General features: G+C 33.4%; 3 protein-coding genes across 4 annotated transcripts; 2 read left to right on the top strand and 1 right to left on the bottom strand.

Annotated features, from left to right (window-relative positions):
• The first annotated feature begins 547 nt into the window (after positions 1-547).
• LOC115702341 (F-box/kelch-repeat protein At3g23880) lies at positions 548-3,879 on the top strand. 2 transcript variants are annotated; one of them, XM_061105269.1, is made up of 2 exons: positions 548-770; positions 2,058-3,879. In XM_061105269.1, exon 2 carries the CDS (start codon positions 2,446-2,448, stop codon positions 3,676-3,678), a length of 1,233 nt encoding a protein of 410 aa, XP_060961252.1. In that variant the 5' UTR covers positions 548-770; positions 2,058-2,445; the 3' UTR covers positions 3,679-3,879. The 2 variants fall into 2 exon arrangements, with proteins under 2 accessions (XP_060961252.1, XP_030485662.2); XM_030629802.2 differs by having other exon boundaries at positions 549-770; positions 2,419-3,879.
• A 3,237-nt stretch (positions 3,880-7,116) lies between these two features.
• On the bottom strand, positions 7,117-10,385 carry LOC115702340 (protein NRT1/ PTR FAMILY 5.10). Its single transcript, XM_030629800.2, has 4 exons — positions 9,995-10,385; positions 9,704-9,921; positions 8,723-9,270; positions 7,117-8,040 (listed from the first exon to the last, which is right to left on the bottom strand). Exons 1-4 carry the CDS (start codon positions 10,113-10,115, stop codon positions 7,212-7,214), a joined length of 1,716 nt encoding a protein of 571 aa, XP_030485660.2. The 5' UTR covers positions 10,116-10,385; the 3' UTR covers positions 7,117-7,211.
• Positions 10,386-18,626: 8,241 nt separating this feature from the next.
• LOC115703245 (uncharacterized) lies at positions 18,627-20,848 on the top strand. The gene is made up of 2 exons (XM_030630762.2): positions 18,627-19,793; positions 20,222-20,848. Exons 1-2 carry the CDS (start codon positions 18,717-18,719, stop codon positions 20,531-20,533), a joined length of 1,389 nt encoding a protein of 462 aa, XP_030486622.2. The 5' UTR covers positions 18,627-18,716; the 3' UTR covers positions 20,534-20,848.
• Positions 20,849-22,694: the final 1,846 nt, after the last annotated feature.

Below are 22,694 nucleotides of genomic sequence, written 5' to 3'. Positions count from 1 at the left end.
AAAATAATATTATATTGTAACTATAACGAATACTATCAGGAAGAAAAACTAAAAAAACATATCCAACCATATATGGGTAAATACTATTTTGGGTCATGTGTTTTACAAAAGTTAACAATTAGACTCTCTATTTTGTTAAATGACAAAGTGAACTTTGTATTTTTTAAAATTATAAAAATAAGACCCAGAACTGATTTTTTGTCAAAATAAAACTTAATAATAATTCGATCTAGAGATGTTATGACAAAACTGGTTACATTTTTTTTATCTGTATTAAAAATTATCTTAAAGTTAATTATATTAAAAAATAAAATCATTAAAAATTAAGCTCATAATTTTTTTTTTTACTATTTTAAAAGTCTATTTTTTATTTAATAAAATAAAAATCTAATTAAATTTTTTTACAAAAACACGTACAAAACATATATTTACAACGTGAAGGTTGAGAAAAAAAAAAAAAAATTATAATAGGTAACGGTAATTAGTGGACATATACGTATACGAGGATCTGTATGTCTATTATGGGAGCATATTTATTAGATTTCTACGCCAAAGTTACAAGGGTCAAAATTGTCAAGTCAACGTCAATCTACTGCGGAGAAAAACCCATACGAATAGAGCGAGCGAGTCCAAAACCAAAACAATGTATGGAGCTTTTGTCTTCAATTTTTAGAGGACACAAACTTTGATTGGAAGCCAGGGAGGTCTGTAAACTCAATGATTCCCATCAATTAACCATTCTAATCCACAATCTACACTCTTCTCTCAAAGTAAGTTTTCACTTTTCCTAATGCTCTTGAACTACTCACTTTATTAATATTTGTATTTTGATCATATATTTACTGAGAAAGGTTTCACTGCTTATTTGGGATTTCTCACTTTTACCAATCCAGTTTGAATTTGTCACATGTTCAAATTGGTATGGGTATTGTGTTATTAATGTTGATTTGAGTCATGAATTCGTTGATGGGAATTATATTAGTTCGACTCTGCTTTTCATATTATTAATTTTTTTTTTAGTTTTTGTTTATGTAAAATGCTCAGCTTATTGTAAAGTACATCTATAGATCAAGTGGAAATACGAGTCATGAGAGAATAGTTGATTCTTTGAAGAAATATAGATTGCTTCTGTCATTGAGATCTTTATTTTGTTTGATTGTTTGTATTTGTTTTTCGCCTTTGCTTTTTATTTTTTCTTAAGTTTTTATTTATTTATTTTTTAAGGGAAAAAACAGGCATCTGTAACTTACTGGGTATATTATAATTTTCTATTCTTAATGGAAGATCTCGAATTTCGATTCTTCCTGGTATAATATTATGTTCTGTAATTCTGTTCATGTATGTTTGGGCGTGTGGGAATTTTTAATGTTGTGGCCACTTTATATTATTAAAATGATATTTATCAAATTAAAAAAGAATTATTTAATTTGATAATATAAAGATTTAGAATATTATTATTTATCAATCAAATATTGAGAATGTGTAAGTTTCCATGGGAGGTATGTAAATGACTGTTTCAGGAAACTGGTCATCTCTACTTATAAATTTGTGCTTCTTCCATTACAATTCACAATACACGTACACAAATTGTAGAGATTGTTAGTGTATGATTTATTCAAGATTTTGTTATGATCTTTATTTATTAATCATCTTGCATAATTGCGTGTTTTTTTTTTCTTTTACTACATAATGTTGAGTTACTCTAGAGGTTTTGCTAGCCTAGCAGTAATGAAAGTAGTAACCAGATAATTTGACAATGTCTTTTGTCTTGTGATTTATCATTAGGGCTTTTTCCATGCATTTTTTAACAATTAATCCATGGCACTTTAGCGTCCATCTGACATGCTTGATAAATTGTTATGGGATTCTATGGTGATTTTGATTACATATCCTTTCTTCTGATGGATTGTTGTGACATGAGTTATGTAGTCTGAGACTGTGAATCGTGTGTTAAGCATCACAACTTGGCCAATTGTCAAGCTTGTGTGTTCTATTTATATCCAAATGATACATATGTACATATACTCAATCTGAGTGGATTTTGGATCATTTGACAGAGCTAAAATGGAAGACACAAGAACTAGTATGGCCTGAATGATACTGGTTTGTCAGTTTCGCTGACATTTTTTTTCCCTTCAAGTAAATAGGTCTCGCTCTCTATTGTTGGGTCAAAGAATTTAGCAGTCAACATTTTCCAGAGTAGAATATATATGAACTTGTGGCACTGGCCGTTTCTCTCTGTCTAATCGTTCAAAAGTTTTCATACTCCATTTATTTCAATTTTCTGCAATCTTCAAATGGTTTGATTGAATGTTTTGTTTCTTTGCTCCAACTTCCCCACTTTTTTGTTTGTTTGTTTGTTTTTTCCAATAATATACATCTATCAGAGGAATTGCTGAGCCGTTGTTTTTTCTATAGGTTTAAAACACTTAAAACTTAGAGGACATGGCAAGGTTACTAAGATTAGTGGAGAAAAGAGCATACATTAAAAAGATAGAAGAAGGAAAACGAAAGCAACAAGAGACTGACCTAGTTCCTTACCTTCATGATGATTGTGTGTCAAATATCCTTGTACGTCTTCCTCTTGACTCTATTCAAAGGTCAAGGTTTGTCTGTAAGGCTTGGTTTAATATAATTCATAATGCCAAATTCATTGCTGCCCATCTTCGCCGAGCTGAATCTGTTTTGATTTTCGTTTCCTCACCTCGAACAGAAACAACCATGGTTCCCATACTTCCAGAGAAGCCTAATGTTGTTTCAGTAGAAGCAAGACTTAATCAGTCTAACTCTGCCTTTTTTTTGGAGCAACCATTGGTTAGTGCATCTTCAAAGTTTTCTGTTCAGTTCATAGAATTTAAAGATGGGAAGAGTCTGATAAGAGAATACAATATAAGTTGTTTAGGCAAGATTAGAGCTTCCTGCAATGGTCTAATTTTGCTTGATAATAAAATGAAGAAGGGAGGACTGATACTCATGAATCCAGTGACTAGAAAGTTGGTGCCTCTTCCTCTTGGCACTCTTTTTCCTCAACATAATGAATCTTATGGTTTTGCCTTAAGCAGTGTTACTGGTAACTACAAAGTTGTGCACTTGTTTATAGATAACCTGGGATACATCAATTGTGAGATTCTGATCATTGGAAAGAAATCATGGAGAGAGGTTGATGGTCCTTCTTTTGGACTCATTCGTTGGTTTGGCTATTGTCCTGTATCTGCAATTGGAGCTCTACATTGGATTCCTCAAATCGATCATAATGACTACATAGTGTCCTTGGAATTGGAGGAGGAAAAGTTTCGCCAGATAACTCTACCAAAAAGTTGCAGAACTTATGATCGTATTGTCGAGGTGAGTGGCCTCTTAGGTTTTGTAACTCATGATGAAGTTAATCAAATAGATGTGTGGATCTTGAAAGGCTTATACGGTGATGTGTGGATAAAGCAACATAGTATAACTGTGGGTTGCATTTTAGACATGGTTCCCCTTTTCAGCTTAAGAATCAAAGGCGAAATGGTTTTCAAGAGAGATGAAGATGGCTCATTTTATGTTTATAACTTCCAACTCAAAGAGATGACTAAGGTTGAAATGTTAAACGGACGTGTCCCTTTCTCTGCTTCCTGCCTAACTCATGTGAACAGTCTTGTCTCTTGGTGTAGCACTAATGGAGCACAAGACATGTGAGATTTGGTGTCATGCTTTCTAGCGTGGTAAGAAAATGTTATGATATGTAAATAGTCTATATGCACAGCTGGGATTTCTCTCTTTCTCTATTTTCCTTGTATGCTTTTCTTTATCTTGGTTTTGTGTGTATGTACATATTTAATATATGAAACAAATGTATGTCACTGCTCAGTTGGGAACTAGCGTGGTTGATACTTATTATAGTTTTGTTTCAAGTGTTGAAAGAGAAAACGTCCTTAAATTAGAGAAAACTAGGTTCAAGGAGGGAGGATTGTGGAATGGTAAGTAACCATCATCTGTGTCTTAGGTGCATTGTGTCAACCTACTCAAAAGCCATGTTAAGGCAATGTGGATTAAAAGTCAGGGAAACTGCAGCCTCACCTAAACATTTACCACTTTTGAACTAATCGACAACCACCAATTAAAAAATATTGAACATATTCCTGTCACTTATATATGGACTTGATAAACAAACTCATGAAGTTATATCTATATTTAGTGTTAAAAAGAGAAGATACTCATAAAATCCATTGAACATCGCTCAATAATCATCCCATTTACCCAAAGCAAACAAAGCATCGTATTAACTATTAAGTATTATAATCCGAAGTACGGTGCTTCATCATTTGGATTCAAGATATCATAACTTAACCTCAGCATGGATTTCATAGGAAGTTGAAGAAGAAAGGCCAGGTCGCCGCGGTCCACGAAAGGAATTCACATGCAATGTTTGTTGCGCGCTGAAGGAATTCACATGCACTGTTTGTTGTGCGTGGAAGGAATTCACATGCAAAGTTTGTTGCGCGCAGAAGGAATTCACATGCACTATGTTGCGCGTGAAAGGAATTCACATGCAATGTTTGTTGCCCGGAAGTAATTCACGTGCAAAAAACCATCCAAAAAACTTTAAGGTTGGATGGTTTGTTGCAAGTAAATTGATAGTTGAGGAGAGGGGGGGGGGGGGGGGGAGTTTGCCGCAAATTACTCTTAAATTTTTTATTTTTATTTTGTAAAATATGGACACGTAGGATAATTTTTTAATGACCTGTCATTGCCACGTGGGCAAAATTAGGATTTAACGAGGCTGAACAGACGACACCTTAAAAATGTAAACGAAACAGTACTTTGGAGGGTTTTCCCACCAAAATATGAGGTTGGATGGTTTCTTGCAAGTAAATTGATAGTTGAGGGGGTTTTGCCGCAAATTACTCTTCTTTAATTGGGTGTAGATTAGTTTTTCCTTCGATACAATACTTGAACATGAAGCGCTTAAGTTCTATTGAGAGCATAAATATCTTATCGGTAAAAAAAATTAATAAAGACTAGTGAATATGTAATTAGAGAGACATTTAAGCTCTAATTATGAATAAGTAGTTAAGGTCATATTAGGAACAGTTGGTTACTTTGTTAGTTATGTTGGTTGTTAGGTTCAGTTAGCTTCTAATTGTCACTAGTTGGTTAGATTGGTTTAAGTATTTGTTACTGCTACTTGTATGTATGATCATGTAACTTTTACTTAATCAATCAAAACATTTCTTTTTCTCTTTCTTTTCTGTTTGTCTTAGCTTCTCTTTCTCTTTTTGTTCTTTCTTCTTCTTCTTCTGTTCTTCATTGCCAAAGAGATCCAACATCTCCAACATGGTATCAGAGCTCTGATCTTGGTATTGATGACGAATATGGCAACCACTGATCCTGGTAGCTCAAATTTCAATCAACACAATAAGGAGCTCTGTTTGCAGCTTCAAGAAATCGAATCAGGGACCAAGAAGATGCTACTGTCTACTTCAATCATACAATCCCGATCAAACTTAATGATCACAACTATCTTCTTTGGAAGCAACGAATTCTTGTTGGATACGTCGAAAAGATATTTCTCCACCTCCTTAGTACCTTAGTGATGCAGATCGTGTTGCACAATGTAATATTTCAGAAATCTAATTATGAATAATTAAGATTTATTATATATTATGGATTAATTAGGTAGTAATGAGTAGGATCATGATCCCACTAACCTAATTTATCTACAAGTGAATAAATAAGCGTAATTTATTAATTACAGAGATTTATTTAGAATATGTGGATATAATGTAAGTTATTTATGAAATAAAAATATTTTCAGATTCGGCGATCCTGGAAACCCTATTAAAGGTCAAAAATATAACAACCATTTTAGTTAGTCATGTTGATGAGATTATTGAGATAAGTTGATTTTAAAAATGTCGAGATATTTTATAATTTACCAACACTCAGCTCAGCTTTTTTCTACAGTTCTACTGCATCTGTTTTTTCTCACAGCACAACTACAATTACTTTTCTCCACAGTACAATTGTGCCAAACTGGTTCTTAAAGTGTCATTTTGTGGCCTCACCTAACAGGAACACACTACAACATTATTAGAGTTGCCCTAATAGCAATGATTTTATTTTGATAGAGATATATATATTTATAAAATAATCTGATTACGAATTAACTCAATTTTATTTTATAAATTAACATTATGCTATATCTAATGCTAAATATAAATATTGTTCTAAATTTAACATTAAAAATAAACAAATATTATATTTATTATTATGCTCCAATACACTAGGAATATTTTATGTTGCATTATATAACAAAAAGTAAAATATTATTAATCCTCATCAATAAATTAAATATTTAAAAAACAATTGATGAGAATATTGTAATTAAAAAATATATATTAAAGATGATCATTAATATTAATGATAAAACCATCATTATTATATATATTGTGTACTAAATTTAGTATATCTTGTGTTAAATTTAGTACAACTTTTAAAATAGGTCTAATTTAACACAAGATTTAACATAAGAGCTAATTTTTTTAAAAAAATATTAAAATATAGCATTATACCACTATTTTAGCACTCCACCGGATACACTGCTAGGCTAACTGAAATGGCAGTAGGGGAGAGTGTGGTACAGGTACAATAAGGTAAATTTAACTATTCAGTTTGATACATGTGATATAGAAGTACATTATAGTTTCTAAAGTAGTTGCAGCGCTAGTTGCAATAGGAGTTTCTATATGATTTTTTATTGCAATTTAAGTTGCAGCGCTAGTTGCAGTAGGGGTTTTACGTAGAATTTCGGAAAAATGCAAAAAAAAACTATTTTGAATTGTAAAAATGAAAAAAAAAAAAAAATCCCTTTTTTGTATTAGGCAACGGTTTTGACAGGTTAGATTTAGTCCTGAAGCAATAAAGCCTCTTAAATCATTGAGTAAATTTGTCTTCCTCTTATAATTTGCTGGACTACATTGCTTGGCTTTTAACTCTTTATAACGTGCGTGGCTTCGTTTTGATGTCAATTTGTATTTTTAGTGTCAAAAATGAGTATTGACATCCAAATGAACTTCTAGCGATTAAATCAATGTGATCTAGCACTATTTTTCAATAAAAACATATATATTCACGTTGAATCTTTCAATCCTGTTCATACTTACATTGGAATGTTTAATTTACTTTCTTCAAACAATTACAAAGTACAATGACAGAAAAGGGTATAATTTTTATGTTTTACCTCTTCTATTATAAACGTAGGAGTTAGCAAAATGCAAGTAGAAAGCAAACCCAATTGTACTAAGTCCAAAAAGTAACCAATAAAACCAATCTAGATGAGCCTTGTTCAAGTTATTAGGAAACCAGCTATCTCTGCCTTCTCCACCTGTTGTTTTCTCAATAACAGAAATAAAAAAGCTGCTTAAGAAGTTTCCAATACCAAATACACTAAAGTAAAGTGCAAGGCCTATGCTCCTCAACTCTGTTGGGACTTGATCATAGAAGAACTCTTGCATACCAACCAGAGTGAAAACATCAGCTAATCCAAAGAGAAAGTACTGAGGTAACAGCCACCACACACCCATAGGAATCATCACGTCCGGCCTATCAACTAGCCCATATTCTTCAGCAGTTTTGAGCCTTTTGATCTCAACGAGGGCTGCAACTACCATAGACAAAACATGGAAGAAAAATCCAACTCCTATTCTCTGCAGCATTGTGATTCCAGATGGTACTGTTCTAGTGAAAGCTCTAGTCGTCGGAATGAAAATGCAATCATAGATTGGTAAGAGGATAATAAGGGTAAGATAGATGAAGCATTGAAGTGAGGCAGCTGGTATTTTGGAGCCTGATACAATTGCTCTGTCCATGGTGGCACCTTGCTTTGTAAAGAAAGTTGATGATTGTGCAAACACCATACCATATATGCAGCATGTCACCCATATTGGAACAAGTCTAAGTACAGCCTTTGCTTCTTCAACATCAGCAATGGAGCAAGCACAATCATCAGCATCACCTTCCTTCCAGTTAGTTGGTGTAATCAAGGCTTTGTTGAGAAATCTACAAAGAAAGATTATAGAAACCAAAGCAGCAAGACTTTCAATCAGTGTTAGAATTTGGGACAAGGTGAATGAGGTTCCATCTCAAAATCAATTGACAATAGAAAGAGTAGCACATTCGTCTTATATATTCTATTATCTTTCCACATATTAACAATTTGGGACTCTCTGATACTCCCCTTAAGATGGAAGCTATTTTATTTGCTCACCATCTTGGACAACTCGATGGCTTTTTTTGGCTTACTATTCCTAATCACAAGTGGCTTTTTTTGCTTTATGTTTTGGATCGGTATTTTTGGTGGCTCTTTTTATTTAGCTCTACTTTGATTTGTATATTTTTTGTTGGGGTTGGATAGTCATTAGAAGTTTTTTTTTTTTTTTTTTTTTTTTTGACTCTGATACCATGTTAGAATTTAGAATAAGGTGAATGGGGTTCCATTTCAAAATCAATTGGCAATGAGAGGAGTAGCTCATTCCTCTTATATATTCTATTATTTTTCCAGACATTATATGCTAAATACAAAAAGAATTTATATACACATTCTACACACAATGGTAGGTAAGTAATTTTAACTATATAATATTTGAAAATTTTGTTATAACCAATAATCCAAATGTACCGGACTGAAGTTTCTTTTATCATTTTTGTTTAATAAATCTACTCATAAAGTCAAGTCCCTTACCTGAATTGTTCAGAACTTGGGTGAGGCAAGAATCCTCTAGCTTCAACGTCAATGACTACACTTGAGGGGCTTCTCCGCCAGTTTCTGAATGCTGCAACAAAAACGCTACCGATCCTCTGAAAGGGACCTTTCTCATCCTTGTCTACAATGCTATGCCTATAAGTTGTACTTCCAAGCATGAAAACACCCAATGCAATAACCATTGCAATGCAAGGAATACCAAACCCAAGTGCCCAGCTCAGATTGTCTTGTATATAGCTTACGAGTATAACTGCCACTGTAACACCTGCAGAGGCACCAAAATACCACCAGTTGAAGAATGAGCTCTTGGCCTTGCACTCCTCCGGATCTTCACCATCGAACTGATCAGCTCCAAAAGCTTGAGTGCATGGCTTGTGGCCACCTACGGCCACTGCCACTAGATATAAGGCAAAGAAGAACAATATTACTTGTAGCTGTGGAGGAGAACAAGCAGAAATGTTGTTGTTTTCGGAGTCAAAACAACTCTGAGAAGGCAGAGTAGCCGATAGAGTCAACAGACCAAGTGCCTGTCATCCATAATATCAATTTGGGCCAATTAAGGTTTGCCATAATAAGTTCAATAAGCGCATCTTGAAGCATATCTGCAGTTAGTGACTTGACCAACTAATGAAAATCGATGCTAATTCATATCCTAGATAAATATTAAAACAATGTTTTGGAGAAAATACCTAATATTTTTTTCTATACCATCTTTCTACAAAAAATAAGTTCGTATACAACTTGAAAAATTATCATGTGTCCTTCCAGTCATTAAATATTTAAAATTAGAAAACTAGCCCAAATAATAAAAATACAAAAAAATAAAACTTGCTAATTATCTCTTTCCTATGTCACAACAACTTAATTAATAATAGTGAATTGTCAATTGAATTTTCTGAGCCCCATGTATATATTTGGAGAAAAATTTTAATATATTTAGGGGTATATTTTTAGAGCTACCAAAATATAGAGCAGGGAAGCGAGGACGATGGTGCGGTAACGCCCTATAAAAGAATCGGCCATGAATGCTCCTAACAGAGGCATCAAGGCAGCGGTTCCTCCCCAAGCATTGACGTTTGCCGCCGCCGCCGCCGTCGACTGCCCGAGTGGCCCAGTCAGATACATGACCAGATTTGAACTGATCCCATAATAGGCGAATCTCTCCGCCACCTCCACACCTGTTCTTCCATTACAATTTTCATTCATTCAACAATATTTAATATAAAAATTAATAAAAACAATCTAGTTTACCAATAATAAAAGCCGCCGATGTCCAACCACCGGAGGTTGACCTCGAAACCTTATGGGCTTTATAGTCAACGGTGCCGTCGACAGCGTTGACTAGAGTCAAAGTTTCGGCTTCTTCGGCCATGAACTACAATCTAATTGGACACTGGGAACCACGAGCCGAGTGTGCAGTATGAAAGCTAATAATTCTGATTCCACAAAATATCTTGATATATTGATTGTGCTAGCAAGCCATCCCATCAAGATGATTATAAAATAGTTTTCAGTTTGATGAGTTCCAAAGCAACTAGAGCTCACCACTCTGTAGGGGTCCATGTTTAGTTAATTACTAAATTGAGAGTATAGTTTTTTTCTTTCTTTTTGTTTATGTATTGATGACGAAGGCAATAGGACAAGTTTGTATGATTTTTTATAAACTAAAAAAGAAAATATCTGTTGTTATAAGAGTGAGGGGAAGTCAAGTCAATTCAGCAAGTCATTGGGCACACGCACCAAGTACCAATATGGAGTTTGGTTCAGAAGAAAGAAAGGGAGGTTATTATCGCCACCCAACTCCAAACTCCAATATCTATTGACCGCATCCAATTATATATAGCTGTCCAAACAAAATAATAAATATAAAAGTGGCAAATGACAACCACATTTCCAATTATTTAGTTTTTTTTTTTTTTTTTTTGACGGTTGTAACTACAAATATAACAATCAACCCAAGTTACAAAATTCAATTTGGAAAGAAGTGTCGCCAGATTAGCTTCCTCTCAAGTCCTATTGCTGCTTTAGCCATACCATGAGCATGAACATTAAAATGTTTGGGTATAAACTTCAGATCAATAGTAGGGATTATAGACAAGGAGCGCCTTATATCTTGCAAAATATCAGAAAGAGCTGAGAGATCCATCTTCTTGGACTTCACCTTGCCCACCAACAGTTGAGAATTTTGGCAAGAGGAAGATGAATATTCTGGTACCATTGCAAACCTGCTTTAAGAGCCAAAGCTTCTGCCTTTAATGAATTCACCTTTGCTGGCATAGGAATTGAAAGCCCAGCAAGTACAACTCCTTTCCAATCTTTAATTACAGCTCCTAGACTGAGTTTTCCATCGGTAGAGTTAATGGCAACATCTGTATAGAGCTGATAAAACCCTTTATTAACCTGCTGGTCTTGATGGAGGACCTGTTTTTTTTGTCATTTGCAATCTTTCAACCTTCTTGAGTTGAGCTCCCTTGTAGTCCATCAAGTACCTAACACTCTAATTGACTAAATAATCAACAGTAGACAGGTGAGATTTGCCAAAGATCTTTTTATTTCTGTTTTCCCATATGGCCCATAAAAGACATAATAGCAACATAAATTCATCCTTAGTTAAATCAAAAAAACCAGATAAAATAAAATCTCTAATATCTTTATGTTTATTTTGAAAGTAAAACTACTTAAAAGAAGAAGATTTCTAAACCTGTCTCGCTCTAGAACAGTCTAGAAGTGCATGAGAAACTGTTTCACTTAAGTTATTACAAAAAGAACAAGAAGGAGCAGAAAGAGCTTTTTTGGAAAAGAGGTTAGAAGCTGTTGGTAGGATGTGATAAAAGGCTCTACAACCAAAGATTTTAACCTTTGGTGGGAGACTTAAATTTCAGAACTTCTTCGACCAATGAGTCATGATATTAATATTAGAAGTTGAAGGAGGGAAGGAACCTGCATTAGCTAAATGATAAGCTGATTTTACAATGAACATACTTGAAGAGTTCCCAATCCAAATAAGTCTGTCAGATCTCTCAAAACCCCCTATAGGAACTTGAAGAATACTATCAACAATATCTTTGTCAAAATACTGAGATAGTTTATTAAGGTCCCAATGAGAATTTTGAGTAATAAAGAAATTGACCCTGTCAGAAGAAGGTGCATGATCATCCTTATATCTAAGATATCTAACATTTGGGATTCATTGATCATTGAGAGTACGAATGGTACTACCATCCCTGACTTTCTAAATAAGCCCTTTCATAAGAAGATCTCTACCCCAAAGAAGAGTACTAGTCCAAGTAAAGGAAGAAGAATGCCCTTTTTTAGCTTCTAGGAATGAATTATGTCTGAAGTATTTAGCTTTGAGAATTCGAGATAAGAGAGAGTTAGGGTGCAGAAAGACTCGCTAGGTTTGCTTAGCCAAAAGAGCTTGATTGTGATGTATCAAAGATCGAAAATCCAACCCTCCAAAGAATTTAGAATTACAAAGATAAGACCAAGCCTTCCAATGAATTTTTATAGATTTTCCCATAGATCCCCATCAAAACTGAGCCATGAGCTTTTCAATTTTTTGACTAATAAAAAAAGGAAGTTTAAAACAAGACATGACGTAGGAGGGAATATCCTGAATAACCGCTTTCAAAAGAACTTCCTTGCTAGCCTTCCAAACATTCAAGTGAGAACTGACTCTGTCAAGGATGAAATTAAAACTGGTTTTCTTAGAGCGACCAAAACATTGAGGGACACCCAGATATTTGCTAACAAAAGGCTTATTATTTAACCCTAAATTAGTATAAAAATAATTAGAGACCTGTGAGGGAGTATTAGGGGAAAATAAAATAGAAGACTTGCCAAAGTTAACTTTCTGACCAGTGGCGAGGTGGTCAAGCTGAAGAGCCTCTTTGAGAGCATCACATGAAGTTAAGGAAGCATCAGTTAATAAAAGAGTGTCGTCAGCAAAGAGCAAGTGGGAAATAGAAGGGGCAGAACGAGTAATGGATATGCCCTTGAAATTACCAAGGCTTTATTGAATCTTGAGGGCAGAGGAAAGGCCTTCAGCACAAAGAAAGAAAAGATAGGGAGAGAGAGGAATCTCCCTGTCTTAAGTCTCTAGAGGGAAAAAATATTAAACCTGATGGAAACCGAGGAAAGGCAATTACTAATGAGCTTAATGAATTTGTCAAGGAAGTTAAGTTTATTAAGAATGGCCAGGACGAAGGTCCATTCCACACGGTCAAAGACTTTTTCCATGTCCAATTTAAGACCAACCCATCCAAGTTTCCCTTATTTTCTATGAATGATGGCATGAATCATCTCGTTAGCAATGAAAATATTAGCTAAGATGAGCCTATCAAACAAGAAAGCACTTTGGGTTGGGGATATAATATCACTCAAAACTGCCTTTAACCTATTAGCAATAGTTTTGGCAACAATCTTGTACAAAGTAGTACATAAACTAATAGGTCTAAAGTCTTTAAGAGAGATAACATTAGTTTTCTTTAGGAATGAGGACAATGAGAGTATATTTAATAGGGGACATATTAGCATTATTGTTCAAAATGTTACGAATGGTTGTGGTAAGGTCCTCCCCTAGAATATCCCAGTTCTTTTGATAAAAGTAGGCATTAAGACCATTTAAACCGGGAGATTTGTCCCCAAAGATCTGAAACAAAGCCTCTTTAACTTCAACACCACTGAATGGGGCATTTAATAAAAGGTAATGCTGATCACTAAGTCTGTTATCCACAACAGAGAGAGTCATGTCAATAGCTTCTTTATTAGGACCTTGAGAACAAAAAAGAGTGGAAAAGAAATGGCAAAAATAATTAAAATATCACAAATACAATAAAGCTTGAGTAACGCTTGTCAAAAATACAATAAGCCTTGAAAATAAATATGAAAAAAAAGTTTCAAGTTTACACAATACAATAATTAGTGGGCTCAGGTTGGACCTTCACATATTGGACCTAAATAAATATAAAAATTAGTATTTTTATAGTATGCAGTGCGGTGCGGTTTGAACCGCATATTAATAATTCAAAACCGCAATCTGCATCGCACCGCACCACGCAGTTTAAGAAAAATTCAAACTGCGACCGCACCGCAAAGAATTTCAAACTGTATTTTTTTTGCAGTGTGGTGCGGTGCGGGCGATTTGAGCGGTTTGATGAACACCCCTACTTAATATATACACTTTATATACTATTTTCATTTTTATTCAATTTTTTCAAAAAGAAAAAAGAAAAAAGTTAGACGTGTATGACTATTGTTAATGTCACTCTATCACGTCGATCATGTTACCAACTGTTGCTATGGTATACTGTTCACGCGCTCATTTTTTTGCAGCTTTATTTCAAATTTTAAGTTGATTTTCAGTATTAGAAATAGTTTACATTTCTTTTTTTTTTTTTTTTGACTAAGGAGAAGAATTCGTTAATCAAAGACAAAACCTATACATAAACTCACGGCCACAAACAACTGGTCCCAGCACACACACCTGCCAACAACAATACTGAGTTAGGCGCAAAAATAAGCCTCTCTCAACATGATTTAACCTCATTTTCCTTAGTCTAAACAATTTAATCTTGAATATATCTTTGATGTCATGTACAATTCTATTAATAGAAAAACAACAACTATTATGTACACAATTGTTACTATTTTTTCAAATCAAATACACCGCGGCAGCAAAAACCAGCAGCAACATTGCAGCAATATTCTTGATCTTACCTTAATCATTCAAAGTCAGCCAACAAAGCCAACTCCTGTAGGTTTTAGGCCAAGCTTCAAACCCAATCCAGTCAAAGATTCCTCCTACAATAGCTTTAGAAGCAACACAGTCAAAGAAGAGGTGTTCATGACTCTCTTTCTCACCCCAACACACAGGACAACTGTCAAAATCAAGCTCAATTTGAAACATAGTAAACATGTCTCTCGTGAGCAACTGGTTATGAACCGATTGCCACAATATAAACCTATGCTTAGGGAAGGAAAGATTGTTCTAGACAACTCTATAATATTTATCAGGCTCCAACTGAATAAGGCTCTTATACAATAAGCAAGCAGAAAAATTACTTCTACAAGTCGCAACTATTGGAATATGTTTTACTAGGATCTAGATTTACTAACAAGTATGTTTTTAACACCCTAAATATAAATTTCTAAAACGATGAAAATAAACACATAAAAGGTATGAGAAACCTTACATTGGTTGCAGCGGAGGAGGGTGGCTGTGAATGGATGTTGGTCGGCTGAGCTGGGGGTGGGGTGTGGCCGAAGATGGAGAAGACGAAGATATCGATGGTGGGATCTCATTGAACCGGAGATGATGGGGGAGGTGTTGCGACAGAGGGGCTCACGACCTGCCATCTTTCTCTTCTCTTTTACTTTTCTTTTATTTCTTTTATTTTTTTAGTAATAAGATTGTTTTATAATTTATTTAGTTTTTATAATTTTTAATTTATTTATTTAAAAAAATTAAAAATAATGATCTAAGCTAATAATATTTCAACACGTGGTGGTTCTCATTTAGTAAACGGAGCAGTTTAAAAAAGGACTAACAGACTTACAAAAAACGTGACGTTGGGGACTATTACCGCTATTTCTCGAAGTTGGAGACTAATCTGCATCAAAGTAAATATTTTGGAGACTTTTACCGCAAATTTTCTTTTTTTTTTTAATTGCTTCCATAAAATTAATTTAAGCATATTAGCTAGCCATGAAATTAATTTAAATTAATTAATATTTAATTTAAATAAATTAAATTTGTGAATTATATTAAGTTTTAAAACTGAAAAAATAAATTGATTTTTATACCCTATGGCATCAGTTATTGTACCTATGACGTCGGTTATTATACCCTATGGTGTCAGTTATTTAATATTAAATGACGCCATAGGGTACACTATGGCGTCAGTTATTTAATAATAATTGACGCCATAGGGCTCATCTATGGCGTCGTTGTGTTTGACCCAACAGCGTCTCCTAAATCAGTGTCGTTAGTGAATTTTGCCAAAAGCGACGTTAAAAGGATTTAAAATTGCCTTTAAAGCCTAAGATTGAAGTAGTGAGCAGTAGTCACATATATAGAATCTATAGCTTCTATAAGTACTTAGAAGTGAAACAATAGTTTTCTTAGAGCTTGGCTAAATGAGTTTAAATGATTGAGGCCTCATTTTGATAATTATATTAGTTTCTCGAATTATGATTTACAAGTAGCTAAGTATTTTAAGGATAAATTGAAGGATAAAACGATAATTTAGTCCCTATTCAATATAGACCATCTATAGATGATCAATGATTATTTAGATTGAAATAATAGATAACTAATAGCATATCTATTCTTTGAGAATAGAGCGTTCGACGTAATCAGGAGTGCAATTTTGAATCTATAGTAGAATCAAGAGGAATTAATAAGATAGAAAATTTACTTGATAAATTTTGAATCTACTTATTAGGAGTTTGGTTACATAGGCCCATGGTACCACATTGTATGAGATAATATCATCTTGTAGACTCAACTAATTTATTTAATAAGTCAATTAGAATTCAAAAATAGACCATATCTTATTTGAGAATTTTCACCAAATTTGGACAATTTTGAGAAGAAAAGAGAATTAGTAGAGATTTATTTGTTACTTAGTACCCTTTATGGGTATAATTAATGGATATATTTAAATTATATTTTAAAATTTATTTTAATAATTAGATGAGATAAGTGGTAAAATATGAAAACACACTTTATGATCATTAGTTAAAATAAAGTGGCAAAAATCTAACTCTAAAGCCCATAATATATGTGGCCTTAATATGAGCCAAAGTCCTTATTTTAGTCATATTCATCTAAACCTAGCCCTATGTGAATGCGTATATAAAGAAAGAAAAGAGAATTGAAAAAAGTTAATGTCACTTCTTCTTCTTCTTTCTCTTTATTTTTTGAAATTCACAAGAAATAACTCTCTCAAATTTCTTCCAATGGTGTTTGAGTATGAGCCCACACTATTCAAGGTGATACTCAAACCTTTATGGAAGATTATGATAAATACTTATGAAAGAGGAAAAATCCAAGTTTTGTTCATGATTACAGTCTGCGGCATAAAGGAAACAAGAGTGAGAGAACATATAATAGAAGAAGACATTTAATTTTGCTGCAATCACTATAAAGTTTTCTTAAACTTTTATGTGATTAAGTTAAATTGTTTTAAGAATCTATGTTTAGTATGTTAGATTAGTTAACATACTTATTTAGTAAAAGTAAGATCCTAGTTAAATATACTCTGTAACACACTTAACATGCCTAACAAAAAAAACTGTAAGTGACTCTCTCCCTCAATCTTAACTCTCACTTTTTTTTTAATTACTAAGATTGTTGAATTTATGAGTATTCACTTAATTATAATAATTTTACTAATAAACGTTTAAAGTGGTAGTTGTTCATATATTGAATCGTGTCTTCTAAATTGTAACATGTATTAAATTATTATGTTTTGTAAACTTTAATCTATGTTAAGTACATATTAATAAGATAAAATGAAATTAAATATTTTTTTTAATCTAGTAACCTTAATTATTCAAAATAAATAAATAAATAAGTAAAAATTAGAAGCAAAAGTAAATATGAAAGATTGAAAATTTTAATCAGCTGCTAAGTAAACATTTGCAATATTGATATTCAGTTATAATAATATTATTTCTCTTTTGTAGCAAAGAAAAATATATTAATCTCTCTTTGTTATTATCGTGATGAATGGGGAAATATTTTATTACCCCAGTGGGGTCCGCCCAGTGGTGCAGACTCAGTAATTATGGATAACAATGAACCATGCAAACGATTAAGAAAAGGAAAAGAGTATTGCTATTGATACGGGTATAATCTAGAGGTGGCAAGAATTTTTGTTTTATATGATTGGTTATCAATATAAAAATTATTAAAAATTTTCATACTTAATTATACTAATTTAGTAATTGTAATATGATAGTGAACAAAATACTTTATCAATAGAGAAATGCTCAAAAAAGGAGAATGAGTTCTCTACTTATCCCTTCGGGGTCAAATATGGAATTGGAGCATTGGGTGAAACCAGTTATGGGGAAGATTAAGATAACTGTCGATGGTGCAATCTTTGCAAGAGACGGAAAATTTGGAGCGGCTGGGGTGGCTCGGGATTATCAGGGCCGGTTCGTGGAAGGGTTCACAGTCTTGTGGGTTGGACAAGTGGATTCGGCTTTGGCTGAATTGATAGGTGTTAAGGAGGCCTTGAGTTGGATAAAGCGTAAGCAATGGGGTCCGGTTGAGGTTGAAACTGATTCTTTGGTTGTTGTTCAAGCAATTCAAAGTACGGTTACTATTCCTTCGCCTTTTGGTCTTCAGGTGGCGGCTTGTTATTCTCTTCTGGCCGATCTACCGTTAGTCACAATTACTTTTGTTAAACGTTCTGTAAACAAAGCTGGACATTAGCTTGCTCGTAGCTCTTGTTTGTATCCAGATCGTCTTTTTAATGAGGATAATGTTCCCGCTGATTTTATTGTAATGGCTGATTCTTCTTATTAATAAAGTTTTTATTTTTTTCAAAAAAAAAAAAAATTACTTTAACACTAATAATATATTTTAATCTTTATCAAAGGAAAAAAAAATTAATATTAAAGAGGAAGTAACCCTTTATAATTAGTTCATAATATTTCTTAAAAATAATTAGATTAAATTATTAAATTATATAGATCTGAATGGTAGCTATAGTTGCTCATCTCTGACACGTGTCACGGAATGTTAACATGCAGATTGAAGTGGTGTCATCTGGGTTTAGTACCGTGTCATGCTACGTGTCAAGTTCCAACCTCTCTCGCTTTGCCACCGTTTAACCCTCACACTATTAATATAAATTAAAAAGAAAAATTAAAGGATTATAGTACTATTACTTGACCATCCTTAGCTGATAAACGAAATCGAGATCAACTTAGAAAACCAAGAAGAAGGAAGGAAGGAAGGATGATAAACTGGGTTGCCCTTTCCCTTGTTCTAACTTCACTTGCCACGGCCGCTCTTTGGTCTCCGGCCCCACCAAAAAATAACCACAAAAGCAATGATCACGACCAAGTAATTGTCAAAGAAGGCCACCGTGTTGTGGTCGTAGAGTACGACGAAGAAATGAAACCAAAAACAAGGGTTTCAATCTCACCTGAAGACGACGCCACTCGCTACGACTTCCCCGAGCAAACCGTAACGACGTCGTTTCTCGGAAACGCAAAGGATAAGCTTAAAGAAGTTTCTTCAAGCTTTATCCCAAACCTAGGCCAACAAGGAGGTGAACATCATCCTCGAACTTCAAGAGAACTCTTTTGCGACGCTTACGGGAAATGCAAGCACAAAATCGCAGTGGCTATTGACAAGACCATGGGGTTAGCCCACGATGACATCGATATGAAGATTCGAGCGGCCCATACAGTTGAAAAGGCTGCTGTGAAAGGCAAAGAGGCCGTAGTAAATAAGGCCCGTAAAGTCGAAGAGGCTGCCGAAGAAGCATACGATAAGACTAAAGAGAGCGTACGACATGTGGCCCATGAAGTGGAAGAACATGCAAAAGAATCGGCCCAAGTGACGAAGGCAGCTATAAAGGGCACAAAGAATTTGGCAAAAACGATCGGCATCGACGTGGCGAAGAACGTTACTGGGTTTTTGGGGTATGCGGGGAAACACGTGGCCAAAAAAGCTGCTTTCTTTAGTGGCCTTGCGTCTACCAAGGCTTTGAGTCCTGTTCCAGGAATGATGTATTTAATTGGATACGGTATCGCGTACGGGACTAGCGTGTGGGTGACGTTCGTATCTAGCCACGTGTTGGCTGGAAGCTTGCCTATGCAACAGTTCGGCTTGGTTCAGAGTAAGCTTTACCCAGTTTATTTTAGGACTATGGCGTCGAGTATTGGGACAGCGTTGGTTGGTTTCGTGGTTAGCCATAGAGGGCGGGCCTTAACCCGCGACTTCCACAAAATTCAATTTTATAACCTTTTGGCTTCCTTATCTCTCGTTTTGATTAATATGCTCTACTTCGAACCCAAAGCTACTAAGGTAACTCTTTATAATAACTTTATTTGTTTTCATAGTTTTTGTTAAAAAGTAAATAACATGTATATTTAAGAAAATAAATTTTAATTATTTATGGGTTTTGCTCTTTTTTTTTTGTTCTATTGACCTCATTTTAATTATTTTTCTTTACCTATATGTGTTTGTGTGTGATATGAAGTCATATGTAGAAACCTATAAATATAAATATATCCACATGTATGTCAATTCTTAAAACAATTTTCTCTCTTAACTTTATGAAAACTCGTATACACGTACGAGTCTTGTCTTAACTTGATAATTCATAAGATCTTTGTACTAAATAATCATTAATTTAATATGCTTATGATGATGAAGTAATGAGTAAAAAGTCAATGCATATACATCGATCATTGACCATATAATGTTGCTTACAATATTAATATTGTTTGAAGGTAATGTTTGAGAGGATGAAGTTGGAGAAAGATGAAGGAAGAGGAAGCAGGGAAGAAGAGCTAATAACCACCACTGACCATTCGCCAATGTCATCAACTATTAGCCCTACACTGAGGAAGAAAACCGCTGCCACCACGGCTTCGGTGGCAATCGAAACTCCAGAGCAGGAGGCCGATATTCGGAATCGACTTAAGGCATTGAATACGACGTTAAAGAACCTAAACATGGCTTCATCATCGGTTAACATCCTATGCCTAATGTCGCTCTCTTGGCATGTCTATTACCTTGCTCAACGACTTGACCTGACCTGACCTGATTATTCATGAAAGTAAAAGCGACAGTAGTAGTGATTTTGGTGCATTTTGGCTGTGTTTCTTTTCTGGGTGCATGCTTCGGGTGTTATTTCTAGCTAGTATTAAGAGTAGTAATTATGTATGTTTTGGTTTTGTTAGAATTATTAAGTGATATACATGCTTGGAAGTTTCCTTTTAGTATTAATAATATTAGTAAGTAAATATATTTCCTCGAGTTTATATAAAAAAAAAATGTATAGTGTTGTGATTCGGTTGGTAGTGTATTTGTTTCCTCCTGTTTCTAGTTTTATTTAGTAAATATTATTTTAGATTTATGTTTTCAAAAAATTACTAATTAGATTTTATGTTTTATTGAACTTTATATTTTTTAAAATAATTAAAATAATATTTAAACTTGTTATAATAATTAAGTAAGAAGAAAAGAAGAAGGAGATGAAGAGTGATAGGAAAATTGAATGATAATTTCTTAGTTGTTTATTTTAATGGGGTGAATTTTTATTTATATAAATATAAGAGTTAAATATTAAGAAATTAAGAAAAAGAGAATGTTCATTACAATTAATGGTAATAAATAAAAGATTTGGACATCCACATAATTATTAATATTTATAATACTTTCTTTAATTTGAATGTAAATTAATTTTTCCTCATTTAGGTATTCGTGGAGATCTTCTAATCGACGAATTTCGATCTTGTCTGCTATCTTCTCAAATATTGATGTTGAAAATAACTTTGTGAATAAATTTGCAAGATTGACACTTGATTGAATTTGTTGAACGCCAATATGCATTTTCTTGAAATGTATAAAGAATAATTTAGTGAAATGTATGTTCTAATTCTATCTCCTTCAATTTACCTTCCTTTTAGTTGAGCGATGCAAGCAGTATTATCTTCATAGAGAAATGCTTGTGTTGTGTTGATACTTCTTTATAGAGTGCAATCCATATGTTTCTCAAATATACTATGTCAATGATCTCACTCCCACACATTCTCTACTTGTTTCATAAAATGCAAGTATGTTAACATGATTTGAAGTTGACTCGTTAAAAATATTATCAAGAAATCCAGTGGGACAAAACCTGAGCAAAAGAAAAAGAGCACAATATATATTTCATATTCATAACTATTTGCAAATTGCTTCGTTAAAAATTTTGCCAAAAAAACTCAGTGGGACAAAACTTAAACTAAGGGAGAAAGAGTGCAATATGAATATGTCTCCCCCTCATGCACATATGATCCATAATTCTTTTGGTGATAATATATTTCATAAGACTATTGTTATCACTTTTAAAATATCACCATATACTATCTATGATCATATATTTTCTATAACTCTTCCAAAGTATGTGTGGACTTCTAAATTATAGATGAGGTGTTCGTGAAACATTAATTTTTATCCAACTAATTGTATCATTTATGTGTGTATACAACTTTGTTCATACTAAAATTTAAAATTTAAGTAAATATGAACATAACACATTAATGAAAATATAAATTTTCATTTGTGACAATGATGGTACTCCAAGACTATATTTTTGTTCCATTATTATTGTATGATCTTAATTTTCATATCAAATGATCATATATATTTATAATTCTCTATGCATATGAAGTACTTCAGGAATTCGCTACTAATGAACAAACTTTATACATTTAATATTTCTCGATATATAAAAGAAATAAAAGTTTGTTCTTCAATTAATAAAACTCTTAAAGAGTATATCACAACGTATAATTTACGAATTTATACTGGACAACCATATGTATTTTTCAAACAATAATTTACTTCCATGTCTTTATTTCATACAAAGATCTTTGTCATTGTTGCGATATTTAGCACACGCAAGTGTACGTATCGTTATAAGTAGTAAACTCACCAGGAGTGAGGTCGATCCCACAGGGAGTGTAGTTAAGTACGTTAAAATTAAACTTTTACTTCTATTTGGTTAAATAAAAATAAAGAAAGAATTAAAAATAAGAAACTAGTAAGAAACAATTATTCAAGAGAATTGAAAGTTAATAAAAACTAGGGCTTCGATTTCAATTGTTTCTATTGAATATGGCCTAATATGATTATTTTCCTAATATTAATCTCTGTGCAATAGCAGGTTTACTAAGGTAATTTATAGTCTTCTCAGATATATAAATCTCAATTACA

Source organism: Cannabis sativa, chromosome X, assembly GCF_029168945.1.
Source record: "Cannabis sativa cultivar Pink pepper isolate KNU-18-1 chromosome X, ASM2916894v1, whole genome shotgun sequence".
Classification (NCBI taxonomy): Eukaryota; Viridiplantae; Streptophyta; class Magnoliopsida; order Rosales; family Cannabaceae; genus Cannabis; species Cannabis sativa.
Note: the sequence above shows the minus strand (reverse complement) of the source record. Positions and strands in the feature narration are given on the sequence as shown.